Source organism: Manis pentadactyla, chromosome 9, assembly GCF_030020395.1.
Source record: "Manis pentadactyla isolate mManPen7 chromosome 9, mManPen7.hap1, whole genome shotgun sequence".
Lineage (NCBI taxonomy): Eukaryota > Metazoa > Chordata > Mammalia > Pholidota > Manidae > Manis > Manis pentadactyla.
Window position 1 is genome coordinate 6,697,696 of NC_080027.1, and position 18,539 is coordinate 6,716,234.

The 18,539-nt window shown below is 53.8% G+C and overlaps 2 protein-coding genes across 6 annotated transcripts in view; one reads left to right on the forward strand and one right to left on the reverse strand.

The window, feature by feature from the left end:
* On the reverse strand, positions 1 to 10,453 carry MRPL21 (mitochondrial ribosomal protein L21). Its single transcript, XM_036875972.2, has 7 exons — positions 10,225 to 10,453; positions 8,691 to 8,748; positions 6,242 to 6,327; positions 4,824 to 4,987; positions 3,036 to 3,088; positions 2,379 to 2,482; positions 1 to 143 (listed from the first exon to the last, which is right to left on the reverse strand). Exons 1-7 carry the CDS (start codon positions 10,451 to 10,453, stop codon positions 79 to 81), a joined length of 759 nt encoding a protein of 252 aa, XP_036731867.2. The 3' UTR covers positions 1 to 78.
* IGHMBP2 (immunoglobulin mu DNA binding protein 2) overlaps positions 10,403 to 18,539 on the forward strand; it is a 23,953-nt gene continuing 15,816 nt past the window's right edge. For 4 of the 5 annotated variants that reach the window (XM_036875967.2, XM_057506688.1, XM_057506689.1 and 1 more), the window contains exons 1-6: positions 10,403 to 10,537; positions 12,027 to 12,196; positions 14,659 to 14,842; positions 15,114 to 15,211; positions 16,585 to 16,748; positions 18,256 to 18,456. In XM_036875967.2, the coding sequence (XP_036731862.2) occupies positions 10,452 to 10,537; positions 12,027 to 12,196; positions 14,659 to 14,842; positions 15,114 to 15,211; positions 16,585 to 16,748; positions 18,256 to 18,456 (903 nt within the window). In that variant the 5' untranslated portion in view covers positions 10,403 to 10,451. Of the gene's footprint in view, positions 10,538 to 12,026; positions 13,810 to 14,658; positions 14,843 to 15,113; positions 15,212 to 16,584; positions 16,749 to 18,255; positions 18,457 to 18,539 lie in introns of those variants that run through there. The other variant, XM_057506690.1, reaches the window with a different exon arrangement.

An 18,539-nucleotide genomic window follows, 5' to 3' on the forward strand; every position in this document is an offset into this window, starting at 1 on the left:
TTTTAAACTGGAACACAGAACTTGGGCTCCTCAGAAAACAGGAGCGTGTTTTTATTTCTGTAAATATTAGCTCAATGATCAGCACAAACATGGAGCGATGTCAATGGAGTTGATCCGGAGGACAGTCTGTGGGCTCACAATAACTGGAAGAGAGAGAGACCACGGTCACAGCCTGCCCACAGATGAGCGAGCAGAGACCCTGCCGCCGGTCCCGGGGGTCCCTGCCGCAAACCAGCCCCCAGGCAGCACCGGCTGCCCGCCATGTGCCGGGAGTACTCTGTGGAGGGTGCCGCGGCCTCGCTGCCTCACTCCCTGACACCGGAGGCCTGGAGAGCAGCAGTGCCCTTCACGGCCCCGCCGTTCTCCCCACCTGCCCTCTGGGACCTGTGGCCTGCACGGGGTGGACAGCCCCACCTCCTGGCCTCAGGCCACCTGGAAGCTGCAGAGGGTGTCAGAGAGGCTCCCCACTGACTGCGTTCTATGTGGGGCCTGGGCTGCTACCTCGGGGATATTGAGGCAACACTGACGCAGCAGTTTCGGCTGGCGTTTACCGTGTGGCCAAGGGCTGGGAGTGATACACATCCTGAGACAAGACCCTACAGCCTGTGTGGTCCCAGCCTCGCAGGGGCCGTGACCCGAGGCTCTGCAGGGATGGTCCTGTTCCTGCTTGTGGCTTAAATGGGCCATGCTGGTGGCCGTGGGCGGGAACAAAGGGACACACGTGGGAGGTGAAGCAGAATGGGGAGAGCTCGGATCAGGCCTCGGTTGGGAAGGCGTTCTCCAGGACGGGGAGTGTGTGCGTGCATGTGTGCGCTTGCACACAGTATACCGCTGGACTGAGACCCGGTTGGGGCATCCTGACTGCCCTCTACCCTGGATGCATGGAGCCCAGCACACCATGCCCAACCTCCTGTCCTCCCTCAGGAGACACATTTGCCTTCCTGTCCCCACCCGCCAAGGGTGGCTCCCCCTGGGGCCTGCACTACCTCTGGGCCGGCACAAAGGCCGCTAGATGCAGCTTCCTCCGTTTCCCGCTGACCCGCCTCTGAGCCCACAGCCCAGCCCCTCTGCTCCCCCCTGCTCATCACACTGGCAGCCTCTGCTGGGAAGTCACCCTGCAGCACCCCCTAGCTCCTCCCGGGGCCCCTCCCTCCATGGCTTGGGTCCTGCCCACCGTCCAGAGCTGCACCTGCAGACCTGCCGGCTGAGACACAGGGCCTGCTCTCTGGTCTACAGGGTGGGCTGTGCATCGTTTCTACCTCTCCCCTCACTGCTCTGACCTCTGATCTCCCCTCCCAGCAGACCCCTACTTCCTGCCCATCTCAGTGAAGCCAGCAGACAGACACCTGCTCCTGCTTAAACCCAGCTGCACGGCTACCCCTTCACCCCACCCAAGCAGCACTGGGGCACCGGTGTGAGGCCTCTCGCCACCTGTGCTCCGGAGCCCACCCTCCTTGCTGCATCCCACCAGCACCCAGACACGGCTGGCCTCTCTTCCCTGACACCCAGCCCACCTCTCTCCATCTCCTAGTACTCAAGCTGCCCAGCCCCACTCCCAGCCCACCTGGGGTCTCACCACCTCATCACCACCTCTTCTCTGAAATCGCCTTCAAACGATGCCATACCCCACCTCTACTTCATTGCTGACGTGTATTTTTGGTAAAAGGACTGTAAGGTATTATTGGTAACGTGGTGATCAAACTCAGTGTTCCGAGCCCAGTGAGTCTGCAGCCTCCGCTGAGCGGCCGGTCACCGTGAGACCAACAGCACCACACACCCTTTGCCTCGGAGTCCTCTCCTCTCCCGTCTCCAGCCCCGCCAGAGGCAACCACACCGCGGATTCCGTGATCCTCCTTCGCGTGCCCTGCCACCCCGTGCCTGCAGGCGTGTGTACCCAGAAGCGTGGGTGGGGTTCTGCACATCGTTAGGCTCCACAGCACGGCACCGCCCCACGCCAACCAGGATGCCCTCCTGGTGCCGAAAGCAGCTCTCTCCCTGCCCTGCCGGGACCATTCCCCGTTCACCCGTCTTTCTCGGGGTGGACACGTGAACCGACCTGCCTGTCCTGAGTGTGTCCCCTGGCACGTCCAAGAGGAAGGTGGATGTTCACTCACCGTGGTGATGGGCTGAGTCCTGTCCGGGTGGCAGTGTCTGAGGCTCCCAGGGCCCTCCCTGCATGGCCCCGAGCAGGGGAGGGCGCCCCATCCCTGCCCCTCTCTGGCAGGCCCCGGCGGCCAGGACAGAGCTCTCTCACTGGTCTCGGCGGCTGCTGCACCCCGAGTGGCACCGAGCGTGGTGACCCGCCCAGCAGCAGGACACAGGGGGAACAGTCAGAGCAGGGCAGGAACAAGATGCCAGCTACACTTCCTCCCACTTACTTTTTTTCCTCCTATAGTTTTTCCTTTTCTTAAATTTCATGTTGACTTTTGGCCATGATTCTGTCTTTTCTATGACTGTAGCTTCTACTCGAACAAGATCTTTTCTAGAAGGGAGGAAAATAAACAATCATGTATTTCTTATTTTTCAAATTTTCTGATACTTTATGTTAATTTCTAAAATGAACTTTTACTAATTATAAAATTAATAGGCCCTCCCTGCGGAAAATTTGAAAACTATAAGAAACCATAATAAAGAAAAGAGTAGAAGGTGGGGTGGGATGGGCGAAGTAGGTAAAGGGGATGAAGGGCACAAGCTTTCAGCTCTCAAGCAAACGAGCCCTGGGCTGTGACCGCAGCGCAGGGAGCCCGTCAGTCAGAGCGTAGTGACTCAGGCGGGGCCGGAGGGTGGCTGGGAGGCGACCACGCCACGATGCGTAAAAATAGTGAAGCTCCTTGTGTACCCTTGAAACTAGTATGACATTGTAGGATCAGTTATAATTCAATAAAAAAAAGAAAGAAAAGAAGAATGGTGTAATCTGTCAGCAAATCTTAAAAGGCCATTCTGTAATGAATTAGTAATGCGTCAAGGGTTTGGTCTGGGTGTTCTCTGCCCGGCTACATAAAGCCCAGGGTTTGAGAGTTAAAAAAATGTGTTACCCAAGGAGTGGCTTGCCAAGCAACGTGAAGTTGTCAGCCCCAACCAACAGCACCTGGAAAATGAAACAGTTGTGTTATAAGTAATACGAAAGTGCCTGGAACAGGTAGACACACGGACACACTGGAAGACGAGAAAGGGGCTGGTCACCTGACATCGGGATACGGGCTTGATCTGCCTTCTCAGTGATTACTCCCTAAACTCTAGCAGTGGGGCCGCGAGCGGAGGAGGTGTGCAGAGGCGCTGGGGCTACCTTCTGGAAACAGCCTCAGTGTGCCGAGAGGCAGGACAGGTGTGATCTGGTTACAGGGCGTGGTGATCATGCAGCCAGGTAGTGTGGTCATTGCCAGTGGAAACTGTTTTTTTTTTAACCTTTTAATTGAAGTATAACATACAGGGAAAAATGCACAAAGCATCTTTTGAAGCAGTTCACGGTACTGCTAACATGGCAAAGATTTAGGTTCGGGTTTGTTCTTTAATGACTGCATGTCTGTACAGCCAGGGAGCCCTTCTTGGCACAGAGGAAACTGATGCTAAGCGTGGCCTCGGTGGAGACATCTGTGCACCTAAGTGCAATGGGATTTTTATCAAAAGTTGGAAGACTGTATTAAAATTTACTTCTAAGAAAAAAATCTGATTGTACTAAACTCAAATGTCTGAAGACAAGGCTGTTTTGTAACAACATTAGGTAATGACGATAGAAAAACTGCTTTACTTTCAGGGTGACACAGTCTCTATTACTAGATTTCCCAAGTTATGAAAACAATCTCCATGGGGTGGTGCTCACTGTGATGTTTTTGTCAACATGAAACAAATTATTTCAAAACAATGTCTTTCTGGAAATCTTCATAGATATACCCCTGAAGTCTATGTTAGACAAGGGGTAAGTGGGCTCTTGTTCATGAGCTCAGGGCAGAGCCTCTGCTGTCGTCAAGAAGAGAGGCCCGCCGGCGACTGCCCCCGCACAGGTGACTGGCCCCACTCTGACCTGAGGAGCAGTGCTCAGGTAGCAGGACGGGAGAAAATCATTTCAGAGACACGCTTTGATGCTCTCCCTGGTGTAAATACACAAAACTCTACAATCACAAAGGAAGGAGGAGTTTTAATTAACAAGGAAAACCATACATGTTATGTTATATTAATGGTTAAATATATCCTAGAAAGTGATCTGGTTTAGAGAGATTACATCTTACATATAGTTCTATAAACCGAATAGGCAAAAACCAAATAGATCCCCGAACACAGCACACAGAACTGCCGAGGCTAACTGCACAGACGGAGCAGTTTAGAACGGTCAGGAAGACGAATCTGTACCCGGGGAGATGCCTCTAAACCAGCCCTTGCTGTTTAGGGGCAGCCCAGCTGCCATGCCCAGCGCTGGGGCAGTGCTCCAGCCAGAGCTTGAGTGTCCCCTGTAACTTCGCCGGGATGCCCATTCCACCTGTGGCCACACACTTTCCTGCGGGAATACGTCAGTGAGACGGGAGCCAAGCCACCGGCCACGGTTCTCCTTAGAGACGAGCTGACCTGCTCCCGGGAAGGACGAAGTGTACTGGGCCAGCCACACTGAGGAGCAGCGGCCTGCTCTGCCCACCTTCCCTGGCCCTGCGTGCCTGCAAGGCCAGCCTGCCCGAGCCTGGACACGGTGCCACTCTCTCACTTTCCTGCCCCTTGGCTTTGCTCAGCCTCACCTTGCAACTTGAGGAAACCTCCCCAGTGATGAACGTGGGAGCAGGCACGTGAGTTTCGGTGACTGAGTCCCCAGATGCATGAAGAAACTGCAGTCTCACCTTCTCTAGCCGAATCCTCTCTCCGCATGCAATGTCAAGTTCATTTTCAATTAAAATCAGGTCCTCAGAGGTCACCTTCCACTGGCGGCTGGCAAAGTGCACCACAGCAAAGAGCCTGCCGTACTGGCCTGCGGCGATCAGCTCGTTCACCTTCCCCACGACCTCTGTGGGGAAAGAGGCAGGGCAGGGGTGGCAGGGCCGGTCAGCTACCCACAACCGGAAAGGCAGCAGCTACACCCCCCCCACAGGCCTGGGTGCCTTTATTACACAAAGCCACGCCCCCACTCTGCTGTCCCATGGCAGCATGACATGGAGCTTCCGTGGAGCGGCAGCAGGGTGGGCCTGACAGCTGGCATCTCCCCTGAGGAGAGCTTACTGGCCATGCCCTCGCCCTCCCCACCGCGGGCACGGACACCTGCAGGTAGGGTCAGTCCGCTGTTCCCAGGAGCGTGGGGACTGTGGCAGGTGGCACTTATACAGACGAAGTTCCCCAGACTTCACAGAATGCCCACTGCTGCCGTGATCCCTGGGCTTCAGCATGCCTGTCCCTGTTTTTCTTACTCTGGACTGGGAAACCCCACTGTTTGCTTCCCAGTTGTCATTCATAAAGAGCCAGAGGCCTGGCAAAGGGAGAGGAGAGGCCTTTTTGCCAACAAGGAACAAGAATTCCACCCCATGGCGCTGGGCTCTGCCTGCACACTGCGGTGCACACGGTCCCTGGCCTCACTGCCTCAACTCAGGTCACACGGCCCCTGTGATCCGGCCCCATTTATTGTCTGAACAGGTGTCTACTGGGCCCCGACCCAGCCAGCCTCGCCTAGGGCTGGGTGCATGGAGAGGAACCCCACAAAGCTCCTGCCCTAGAACAGAGTCAAGAATAGAGGGTGCATCTGGCCGAGAGGGTGGGGCCCTTCGTTTATCTTGCACAGCATCTGGAACAGTATTTTAAAACTAGAAGATTCACATGAATCTGGATTTCAGATCTTTTGAGAGAACTGAGGATCCTGCACTCCTTCAGGTCAACAGTGGCTGTGGTGGCCAGTCACACTGTCCCTCCTCTCAGGCACTCTAGGTCGACATGCTCCCTGGGACCCTGTTTCTCCAGCCTGCAGGGCAGTACCGGTTCCCACCGGTCACCATGCATACAGGAATCCAAGCGCGCTCACCAAGAGCAGGCGGACAGACAGACCGAGGCCCTCCTTCCGGTACAGCACCTGCCTCGACCACGGCTGGTGCTCAAGAAGTGTTTGCTAAATGAATAAGGGTTTTACATTTGGGGTGTGAAGTGGAAAAAAATGAACCTTAGAGTTCAACTGTGACGTCTCAGAGCGCCTAGAGTGTGAACCCCTTGTTCTGTGGCCGGGTAAACCCGCCTGTGGTGGGGGAGAGGGCAATGCCCTCTGCTTTCTGTCTGTTACCTGCGTGGTGTCTCATCTCCTCAACTGGGTCTGGCAGAACAGTTTCTGGCCAAGGTGGTGAACTCAGCGATGTCTCAGGAACGTATCTGTAAAACGTATTTTACATGTGCACGTCACACGTGTGAAAAGGCAGCTCAGAACCCCTAAGAAACGGCTGTGCTCCCAACGCTGGAAGCAGCAGGATGAGCCGTGTCCTGACTCACGACCCGGAAGCCCCTGACGCTGGCCGCGGGGCCACCCCCGCAGCACAGTGAGCTGGACTCGCATGTTCTCACGAGGACCGGACACTAGGAGGGGATGCCAGCGGCCGCTGCTGCGGGTCACGTGACCCCTCAGTACGGCCCCCCGCACCCTTCGGTGTGATCCCAAGGACGGGCCCCACAGGTCTTCTCGGAAGGGCCACGTAAGTCAGGGAAGGACGGTTACTCATCCAGTAATCCAGGCAGGAATTCTAAGCATTTCATTCCAGAAGAGCCCTCCTTGGAATAATTCTCTGGGTCCCGAGTGGTGGCCCCCCCGGAAGGCTGGCCCTCTGGGGGTCCTCAGGGCACACCTTCTCTCAGAGGCTGGGCCTCAATGCCCCACCCTTCTTGCTACTTTCCCCACAATGCTGGACAGGAGGGCAAGAAGCTGTCCCCACCCCCAGCTCAGCTCCTATGCCTCTGCCTGGCATCCAAGGGCCCTGAAGGCCCCAGTCACCTCCCCTCCAGCTTGCTCAGTGGGGGCCACTTCCCCTGTGCCTCCTCAACCCAGCTGGCCCCAATCTAACTGCCACCAGGTAGGTGCCTCCTCTTCCTCCAGGCCTGGATGGAAGCCAGGTGGGCCTGGGTCTGAACCCCAGCTCTGCACTGAGGAGAAACATGATCTTGGCCAGGAGCTAAGTACTCTGTCACCGGTTCCTGTCACTGAGAAGGTGGGGGTCAGAGCACCCGCCTCCCAGGCGTGCAGGATCAGCGGGGAGCACGTGCCGGCAGGGCAGCAGAGTGGTTGCAGTCAGCGCTCAGCGCCCGGAGCAGTGGCTCGCTGCCCCAGGTCTGTCCCGTGCTGTGGTCACCTGGCGTCGGGCCCCTGACCTGCACGGGGTAGTAGGTGAGTGGGTGCAGGGAGCAGAGGGGGCAAGGAAGAAGGGGGCCTGCACACAAAAGGAGGGGGGTCTTCCTAGTTTCCTGACCTATTTTTCCTTGAATTCCTGACATTTATAAAGAGGGGAGAGGTTGGTAGAGCCCAAACGGAATATTCAGAGCTCTTTTAAATCTTCTGTTGCTGTTTGTTCCCAGAAAGTGAAATGACAGTCTTTTTACTCCAGCTGCAGGGGGGAAAAGTTGCTCTGCCTGTTTCCACCCACACCAGGGACTAGGCCTCCTGATGCTGGCACTCGGCAGGTGCTGCAGAACGAACCCTCCCCATGTGGAAGCTAACTGGCCGCTTTGGTGTCAACTGGCCAAAAAATTACTGTGAGCTTTCCCACTGCGCTACTATCAGAGCACCTAGAAACACGAACTCCGGCCCTGTGGTCGGGCAGTGCCTCTGGGGTCGGCAGGCACTGTTCCCCACCCCCGCAGAGCAGAGTCTGACCCTGAGTCCCCTGGCCTCTTAGCAGGGTCTGGCAGAACCCAGCTGAAGACCGCAGGAGCATAACCTGGAACCCAGTGGGCAGGGAGTAACCTCTCACAGAGGAAATAAGAAAAAAAGAGCCAAATTAACAAAAATGCCCACTTGGATTTTCTCCTGATGTCCTGATTCAGTTTTTCAACTTCTTCTGAGAATCAAAAGGACCCCTGAATCTGCCCCCTTCTGCGGACATCTGGGGCAGAGACGGTCTAGGAAAGCTTGCTGTCTGCCAGGCACCGTTCTAAGCTCTTTGAATGTAGAAATTTGCTCCGTTCTCACAGAGCTCCATCGACATGGACCCCAGTGTTACTTCTGTTTTGCAGAAGAGGAACAGGTCAGAGTGGACTATCTTGCTTAAGGTCCCCAGGCTGCAGGGATGGGACCTGGGGGTGAGGGGAGGAGGAGGAAGGGGGGTTCCTATCCATGACTATACCCTGTATTGCTCCTTAGTAGTCCTACTGTCAAAGTTACTTTCTGTAGTATGTTAATTTAAAAGCTTTTTCTAAATGTGGTATTTTAACACTGAATATGCTCTTTCAAATTATATATGTTCCTCCCAAAGATTCTGATACCACCTTCCTGTGATTCAACTTTCCCATTTAAAAATCTGTAATTTGGAGATATAAGCTCTTTCTTAATAATACATAAGATACAGCTATGTAAGGCCTAGGAACACCTTTGTCTTTGGACTTGTCTATATTTACGTCAAGGGTCTAAGAAAAACAGTCAAAAGAGTTGAGAAAATTTAAATATTTTTGAAAATCCAAATATACACAGTTTTGACTCTACACAGTCCTACAAATGAAAAGAGTTACTAAAACCCATATTTTGATATTACCTTTGTGGAAATGAAGTGCTGTGTGAACTGAACCTTCGAGAAGCAGGCCACAGGGAAGCTGAGGGCGTAAGAAAACACTGATGGTTATTAATACGCAGTCAACTTCCCTCCACGACGCTATGTGCCCATCTGCTGTTACTGGGGTCTGACTGAAACCACCAATATCATAACTTGTCTACAGGAAAATCTGGGTCAACAAAATGAAAAAAAATCACTTATAGTTACTGGTTGTGTGTGTCAAGATGTGTTTATCACACCATCTAAAAGGGCCTAAAACCACAACTGCTCACCCACTAAACCATCCCTTGACCACCAAGTGCCCAGTAGGTTCAGAGCCTGTTCAGATCCTGTTCTGCCCGATCAGGGGAGCAGCCTCCCAGATGGCCCGATGAACCCACCTCCTGGGACGTTCATCTATGCGGTCCCTCCCAAATGGAGTTTGTTTCTGTGACCAGCAGCATGAGGCGGGAGTGCTGGAAAAGCACTTCCAAGAGTAAGTTATATAAGACTGCTGCACCTGGACATTCTTTCTCTCTCATCTCTGGCTACAATACCTGGTTGCTATGTTGTGAATGACCCTATAGGAAGGCCTGTGTGGGGAGGAACTGAGGCCTTCTGCCAAAAGCCAAGGGACTGGGCTCGAAGCAGATTCCCCAGCACCAGCTGACGGTCTGACTGCAATCTAAGGAGAGACTGGGGCCTGACCACCCAGCTGAGATGCTTCTGAATTCCTGACCATCAGAAATGGCGTGAGGTCATAAATGTTAGTTATCTTGCTGCTAAGTATTGGGGTAATTTGTTACACAGCAGTAGATAGTTAATACGCCAAGGTGCTACTGCATTCTGAGGAGTGAGTGGCTCAGAAATTAAGTGCACAGTGCTTAGGTGCAAAGCAGAGGCAGACCTCTCCATAACTACTCTCGGTATTTTTTATTTTTGAATATGTCCGTTATCAGGTTACTAAACTTGCCTCTGTATCTATTTTCTAAGGATTTTTATTATGAATGGATGTTGAGTTTTGTAAAATACCTCCTGCATCTACTGTTTTTTTAAAAAATTGTGCTATAATTTATATACCATAAAATTCACCTTTTTAAAGCTCATCCACTAGCAGGTGTTCCCAATTCTTGATCTTCTTGGCTGGTTTTTCCTCTCCCCTACCATACCGGCGTGTCTGAGGCTTAGACCTTAGGCCTCGTCTTCATCCAGGGCTCCCCAGTGAGTACATGCAGCCCAATGAATTAAGTACGACCGGCGCACGAGGGACCCCCAAGCTGACACCTGCTGTGCGACCCCAGGCAAGTTACCTAACTTCTGTGAGCCTGTTTGCTCCCCCAGTAACACGGGGTCTATAAAGAAGTAGAAGAGCTGTCGTCAGTATCGCAGCGATTAACCTACGGAACCAGGATCTGAACCCAGGTTTACTCGACTCCAAAGCCCGTTTTATTTTCACCGCATCAAAAAAAGCGCCGAGGCTGCAGGCCGGACACACGCACGTCCCGCCTCCCCCCTCCCTCCGCGGCCCGAGTCTCACCCGCTCGCGGCCCCGACGGCGTCAGGAGGCCGCGGGTGCACGCGGACACCAGCCGCCCGACGGTGACGGGCAGGACCGAGGCCACCACGGCCGCCGCCATCTTCCCGCCACCTCTGCCGGAAGCGGAAGCGACACGATCCCCGTGCGTCGACGCGCCGGGCACGGCGGGGAACCTCGTCCCGCGCGGCTTTGGACCTGAGCGGCTCCGTCCCGCGCCGGCTGCTGCCATGGCCTCGGCGGCCGTGGAGAGCTTCGTGGCCAAGCAGCTGGACCTGCTGGAGCTCGAGAGGGACGCGGAGGTCGAGGAGCGCAGGTGTGGCCGCCGCGCGTGCCCCCGGGCCCGGCCTGCCCTGCTCAGGCGGGGTTTGCCCTCCGGCCCGAGCCCGGCCGCGGCGCTGGGCCCAGGCGCCCCTCGGCCGCCCGCAGGGGAGGCCCGGTGTCCGCCCGGGGCCGCCCGCCCTGGCCCCGGACCCTTAGGAAGGGCCCTTTCTTCTGGCCGCGAAGCCCTCTCCCAGCATTCACACTCGGAGGGACCCCAGTGCGGCCCCCAGTGCGGCCCGGGCCGTTCCCTGTTCCCCCGGCCTGTGCGTGTTCGCACCTCCCGGGTCCCGGGTAAGACCGAGCGATCGGCGGGTCGCCGGAGGCCCGGGTGTCGGCAGCGGGGGTGCGCACGGCGGAGCAGCTCCGTTCCGCGGCCTGTGCTGCGGGCAGGGCGCGGGGAGCGGGGGCCACAGCCGACCCCGGCGACCTAGCGTGAGGGCGGCCTCGGGGAGGAGGTGGTGTGGTGCCCGAGCGCCGCTGGCCGAAGGGAGGTCAGGCGGGTACGGCAGGAGCGTTCCCGGGACGGACGTGCGGAGCGGGGCACCCTGCGTGTGGCTTGTTTCCGACCGGGGTTATTGATGTGGCTGGAACACTTAAGGGAGGGCTGAAAAGGCTTTTTACTTAAATTAATTCCTTTAAACCGCACGTTAGTTTTCTTTTTTTCTCATTTTATGCCTAAAGAGGAGAGGGGTTAAGTAACTTGCCCAAGGTAACAGAGGTAGAGTTAGGATTTGGGGCCTGGCAGTCTGACCCCAGAATTTGCACTCACACTGCACTGCGTGCATTGACAGGATTTGTGTGGGTGTCTTGTGATGGAGATGGTTATGAGCTTTTGCTGTCGTTTTGACCCTGGTGAAATCCCGGCTCCTTCATTTACCACCGTGCGACTGCAGCTATGTTTCTGAGCCTTATTACCGATTTTGTAAAATGGAGTTATTCCCAACTGACAGGCGTGCTGTGAGAGTGACATGATTAACTGTAAGACAAGTGCCCAGCATGGCACCAAGTGCAGTGGAAGCACCCACGAAAAGGTAGGGGTCAGACTGAGCAGGGCCTTGGGAGGAGCTTGTGTTACATTCACATGCAGAGGATGGTCTCCAGCAGTTAAGCAGGTGAGGAGAGGGAAGAGATTTATATTTCACGAGGGTCATTTGGGCACCGCTGCTGGGTCTTGGGACTGGACGGGGAGAGCCCAGAGGCATGGCAGCTAGGAGGTTCTGTTCAGTCCAGACGATCAGTGCTGTGGGCTTGAACCAGGGCTGGGCGGCAAGGCAAGGTCCAGTCTTGGGTAAGTGGGACAAGGGCAAGAACTGCACTAGGGGCAGATTTGAGGGGGCGGATTCGGGGTTTTGTTGGATCATATTTAATGCCTGTGTACAGGTCTTTGGGTTTCTCTCTCCCCTTTACGTTCCTCCTTTTCTGGTGGAAGTAAAAGCCGGTAGAATTCAAATGAAGTAAACTCAGTATTGGCTGTTTCCCAGGTCCTGGCAGGAACACGTCTCTCTGAAAGAACTCCAGAGCCGAGGTGTCTGTCTGCTGCAGCTGCAGGTGTCCAGCCAGCGGACTGGGCTGTACGGACGGCTGCTGGTCACATTTGAGCCCAGGAGATGTGTGTCTGCAGGGACCCTTCCCAGTAACAGCTTCTCCTCTGGTTTGTGCACATGTTGAATATTGCTGACCTTCAAACTGTGACTTTTACTCTTGTAGAGACCAAGTTACACCCAACCAACTGGAGAATCAAGAATCAAGCATCGCAATGAAGAAATCTTCTTCCTTGGACGTAACACTTACATGGCTTTTTGGTAGCCTAGATCAGCCATCTGGAATGGCAGCCACAAGCCACATGTGGTTTACATGTGGCCAGTGATTGCTGCACATGTAAAATGCACTCCAGATTTTAAAGATTTAGTACAGAACAATTCAGAATATCTGAAAAGTAATTTTTTTGAGTACACGTTGAAATAATATTTTTCACATATGGGTTAAGTAAAATTTATTATTAAAGTCAACTTATTGGTTTCTTTTTTTTTTTAAGGTATTGATACACACTCTTATGAAGGTTTCACATGAAAGTGTGGTTATTACATTCACCCATATTATCGTGTCCCCCCACACTATACTCCATTGCAGTCACTGCCCATCAGTGTTACTGGTTTCTGTTTAACTTTTTAGTAGGGCTACTAGAAAACATAAAACTGCATGCAACTGTCATTATATTTCTCTTGGACAGCCCTCGACCAGATTGCTAAATGCGCAGTTTGTGTAGTTATCTATTCCCAATCTTGTGCCAGCCCTGCTGGAAAGGAGGTGCTAGTCAGAGGCAGCTTCTTGACCACATCCTGGGATGCTTGTGTCCTACCGCAGACCTGGGCGCCTGGAGAGAGAGCAATTGCCAGTGCACTGCTGTCACGAGAAAAGTCTCTGCTCTGTTTTGGTGGGAACAGAGTTTTTTGATTTCCTAGACTCTTGCCTCTCAGTTACTGGAGTACTGGCTGGATTTGGAGATAGGTGGGGTGAAGGGAAGCTGCCGGTTGGGGTTAGATCTTAGCCTTTCTTGTTAGGTGACATAGAGCGAGTCACTTGCCTGCCCTCTGAAGGCTGGGGCGGAGAGCGTCACTGCAGTGTTGTCAGGATTAAGCAACAGGATTGAATGTGCAGAAGGTTTGTAAACTCAAAACCAAAGGTAAAAAGACACGCTTAGTCGGTAAGCACGTGACCTAAGGGATTGTTGTATGGTTGGGAAACAGAAAGGGGGAGGTAGTGGCATTTTATGTGGAAAACTGTCAGCTGAAAACCTGATATGTTAACAGCTTTCTATCAAATTCAGGTGGAGTTGTTATTTTTTCATCTTCTGAGGAGCTATTTTAAGGCCAGTAGCTCAGATGTAAGTTCTGAAATGTGGGCTCTTATTCCCTGAAGTCGATTTAGGGATGAGGTCCTCGGTGCAGAGGCAGACCTCCGCCCCAGGAGCATTGCCGCCTTTGGCTCTGTCTGCAGTCAGGTGGGGAAGGAGACGGGAAAGACTGGGGGCAGGTGCTGCTCATTGCCTAGAGGGTTGGACGTGGGCTAGAGTTACGCCTGGTGCTGGCGAGTGTGTGGCCTTTGCTTCCAGCCCTGGAGTGAGTGGGATGTAGGCATGTGGCGGCCCTGGCTTCATCTCTCTTGGTCAGAGTTGTATGTTGGAGGTGTTGAAACCCAAGCCAAACTGGCTGGGCAAGGCTTGCAGCAGGGGTGGCTGGAGGCTGACTTGCGGGCTCACGGGAGGTGCCCGGGCTGAGTTTCTCTCCTTTTGGCCTTGCCCTCTTCTGGGTGGCTTCCTTCTCAGGCGCCATGTGGTAGCAGGTCTAGTCCTGACCCTCTTGAGTTTCTGGTCTAGTTGGAAAGAGGGGGGACCTCCTGCCCGGGTGTCCACGCAGAAGTCTGTCTATCTCAGGGGCTCTGATTTGGTCCCATGCCAATCCCTGAACAGTCATTGTGGCCAGGGGCTTGTGAAGCACTGATTGGCAGGCCTGGCTCATGTGCTTGGTTCTGGTGTCAAGGGAAGCCCCCAGACTCATCTGGCGGATGGTGAATCCCCCAGCAGTTACCAGGAAGCAGGGAGATGAATGGGCAGCAGACAACCTCTGTCCCTCCTTCTGTGAAGCTCCATTTCTGCCTGGAATGTTCTCCCCCAGCTGTGCTTACCTGTCACTACTCAGAGAGGCCCTTGCCACACCCTCGTCGTCAAGTGGCATCCCTGTCCCTCCACCCCTTCCCCAGGCCTCGTCTCTCCTGATCACTGATGTCCGATGGTTGTGTCTGTTCCTCTCCCCGTGACCGCGAGGGCAAGGACTGTGCTTTACTCCTGGTCAGGCCAGTACCTAGCGCAATGCCTGGCTCAGAGTAGGCATGTTAAGTATTTTATGGGCTGTCATGTTATTTTAAACACTTCATTGATCCTGCACCAACTTTCAAATTTGACTTGGATGTTAGTTAAAAATTCTTCTACTGCTACTAATTTCATTTGTGAAGAAAGTAACAGATACAATATGTGAAACATGCTGGAATTTACTGTATAAAATAATTCACATTGAATGTTGCTCAGTGCTTATGTAACCGAGTCTGTTCCTGCAGGTGATATAGTGGGTCTGTATGACGCAGGCGCTCAGCTGGCCACTGGGATCCTGACCCGGATCGCCCAGAAGTCAGTCACGGTGGCCTTTGACGAGTCCCATGACTTCCAGCTGAGCCTGGACCGAGACGCTTCCTACAGACTCTTAAAACTTGCCAATGACATCACTTATAAGCGGCTGAAAAAGTAAGTGTGTGTGACTGGAGATCATGTGTACCGACCTCCCTGGGCAGGACTCACTCCGACTGCTCTTCCTGCTGGGCAAGAGCGAGCCGCTGCGTCCTGTCTGGAGGGCTCACACACCCCACCCGTGCGGCGTGGGCTGTCCAGTCTGGAGGGCTCACGCACCCCGCCTGTGCAGCCGTGGCTGTGGTGGCCACGCTGGTGCAGGGGCTTCAGCACTGATCTGGTTGCTGGTTCCCACCGAGCCCCTCACCCTGGTCTCCTTCTGTGGCAGAGCTCTGACCGCCCTGCGGAGGCATCGCTGCGGCCCTGCAGCCCCGCTCATTGAGGTCCTTTTCGGTGGAGCGGCCCCCAGTCCTGCCTGTGAAATACGTAAGAGCTTCTGGCTTTTATTTTCTGGTTGAAATCACTATGGAAAGTGTTGAGAACAGTGTGATTTGGGGCCATTCCAGCAAGAGTTGAAGACCGTACAGTTAGAAGAAACCTTCCTTATTAGCTCTTCATGATTCTCTCCGAATGACCTGTGCGAACCAGGTGCCTTCCTGTACTCACTGTCACAGCAGTAGCTCATCCCATTGATTCTTTTTACAATGTTCTTTCTAATAAATCTGAATATTTTATTTCGGAATATAAACATGTTTCCTGTAGCTCCGTGCTCTGTGAAAATGGAGGGTAACTGACCATAATTTTTGCTCGCTGGCTTTTTTTTTTTTGGTTTGAAAAGTCTCCATTCTAAATGCATTTGGTTATTTTCTTAGTATCCTTCGAGCTCAAACAAGTCTGACACAGAGCTCATCTGATGCCTGTTTTAGTCACGTCTGTGCTCACACACCCTCTGTGGTGCTGGCCTTGAACTTGGGGCAGCTTTGTAGTATGTTTTCAGATTGTAAAAGCAATCACATTATAGTCATATTTTATTCTGTCCAGAATTCACTGGCAGGATTCTATACACTGGAAACTGAATTAGACATTAACTATGTTTTAAGGAACGTGGTATGTCCTGGTTGTAGTTAAGGTCTAAGGAGAAAGGCAGGCAGTACATAGTGGGGCGCTCACTGGAACTTCAGTCAGGTGGCCCGTTCCTGCTCTCCCCGTCTGCCCCAGTCTGCCCGTCTGGACCAGCCCCTGCGCCCGTGTGTCTGGCTGGCCCGTGCAGCCGGCACCATGTGGTGGGTGCTGTGGGGATGGGCCACAGTGGTACCTGCTCCCGGAGCGCAGAGCACACGACACAAATAGTCTGGGTCAGGAAAGATTCCGAGTAAAAACACAATCCTGGAACTGGCCACTAGGTCTTTTTTGTCACTTGTTTTTGTCATTTTATGGGCACTTAAAAAGGGACAATGTGGTAGAAATGAATGTTTCAAGAACATTTTACTTCAGGAAAAAATCTGTTAATTCTGGAGCATGAGTTGGCAAACCTTTTCAGTAAAGGGACATATTGGAAATACTTCAGGCTTTGGGGGCCTGTGCAGTGGCAAGCAGCCAGAGGCAGGGTGTGGGTGCTGGGCTGTGCTCGCCTAACACTTGACTCGCCAAAATGGGCAGCAGCTGGATTTGGCCTGAGGCCCCTGGTCTGCTGACGCCTGTTCTAGGAGAAATCTCCTGAAAACAGAGCAGATTGATTTTGGGTTGACAGGAGGACTCCTGGGAGGGCTGCTTTCTTGTGTATATCACTGGTTTCCGTCAGTGTTTCCATGAGGAAGGGGCGGCAGAGCCAAAGCCTGACACTGTCAATTCTCCCCCAGACTCGCCCGTGTTCTATAACACCTCCCTGGACGCCTCCCAGAAGGCAGCGGTCTCGTTTGCACTGGCCCAGAAAGAACTTGCCATCATCCATGGGCCTCCTGGCACTGGGAAAACCACCACAGTGGTTGAAATCATTCTTCAAGCTGTGAAGCAGGGCCTGAAGGTGGGCAGTGGGCACTGTCTCCCGTTGGCACTATCCAGCTCCCGTCTGCATGCTCGTGGGCACTCAGCCAGGCCCCAGCCTGGACCTGGAATTGGTCAGGACCGTTCCCAAGCATTGCTAGAGCATTGGGCTGGGCCTTCCTGATTTCTTACAGCCACACAGGGCCTGGGGACGTGCAGAAATGTGGGTTTGTGTTCCCGAGAAAGGCTCCATTAGTCCACCGGGCCTGAAGCTTTGTCATCAGCCGGGCCCCAGTCCAGAACTCATCGCCCCGCACCCTGCTCTGCGTTCAGGCCTGTGCAGGGGGCGTGGAGTTGGCAGGGGCCTGTCTGCCCCTCGGGAGGCCTGCGGCTGGTTGGGGGAGGCCTGTGTTAGGGTTAATCAGGGGGTCTTGCTAATTGCTGAGATGCGCACATGGCAATGTGGATGCTGACATCCTGAGCTGTGGAGTGTAATATTGTGGGTTACCGTGCCCTCCCATTTTTAACAGTAGAGAAGGGATCTTCTTTCCTCAATCTGCATCAATATGAGTCCTCATAGGTTCTTCCTGGTGTATGATAAGAATTGGATTATAACCCTTGACATTTGTAGGTTGACATTTTTGGGTGCTTTTTACAAACCAGGCGCCCTTCTGAGTGCATTTCATGTACTCGCGTAATCCTCGCAGAAACCCTGGGGTGGTTGTTTGTGGACCTAGTTTGCAGAAGAAATCGCGGACAAGGTCGTGTGCCCTGGTCCCTCGGCAGTGGGTGGCAGAGTCGGACACCCGCAGAGCCTCTGTCCTCAGCCTTGCCCCTCTGGGGGGGGACTGCTGCTGGTCGGAAGCCACAGGACCGCCTCCAGGTCTCCCGCAGGTGACTGTCTTGGCGCAGACGTCTGAAACCTTGTGGAAGGTGGCTGGCAGGAAGCAGACATGGTTCAGCCGGTTTCCCGTTTCAGTAAATGGTTACACGGGATGCACACGTGCAGACCCCCGGGCCAAAGGCCAGGGTGTGGGAGGGGCCGCGGGCCTCCTGCTGGTGAGGTTGGTGTGTGCAGGGACTCTGCGCCGCCTCCTGCCAGCTGCCACCTGCTTCTGATGGTGGGTGGGACTGCAGTTCTGGAGGCAAGGTGGAGCCGCTCAGAAAGGCGTTCCCTCGCTTCCTTTGTCAGGTGATACGGTGATTTGATTGGTAATAAGCTTGATGCTCCAGGCTTGATTATTTCAAGCAGGCATTAATCTTTGAGTCCTTTTTTTCCAAGTTGCAAGTTATTTAACATTTCTGGTGCTTTGGAGACTTAACAGGTTCTAAGTCTTGTGTTGCAGTTACCCGGGTATCGTATCAGTTTGCCACAAGATGCATCCTTTGACCGTCTTTACCCATCCTTGAAGCTGTATGCTTAACCCTAGTGTATTCTCTGCCCTTCTCCCTTTACTGTGAAGGCTTTCTGTGTGTTTTAGCGTGAACTTCAGTGGTTTCATTAAATAGGAAATCACCAAGCCCGAGTGAGAGCTTTGTCTCCCCAGGTTCTGTGCTGTGCGCCCTCTAACATCGCCGTGGATAACCTGGTCGAGCGTCTGGCTCAGGGCACGCCGAGGATCCTGCGCCTTGGCCACCCCGCCCGATTGCTGGAGCCCATTCAGCAGCATTCCCTCGATGCGGTCTTGGCGCGGAGTGACAGCGCCCAGATTGTCACAGACATCAGAAGGGACATCGATCAGGTGTTTGTACGTATCTGTCTGCTGGCGTCCATTCTGTGGTCTCCTCATCTGCAGCCTTTTCAAGGAGCCGTTTCCCTTTGTCTGTGTCT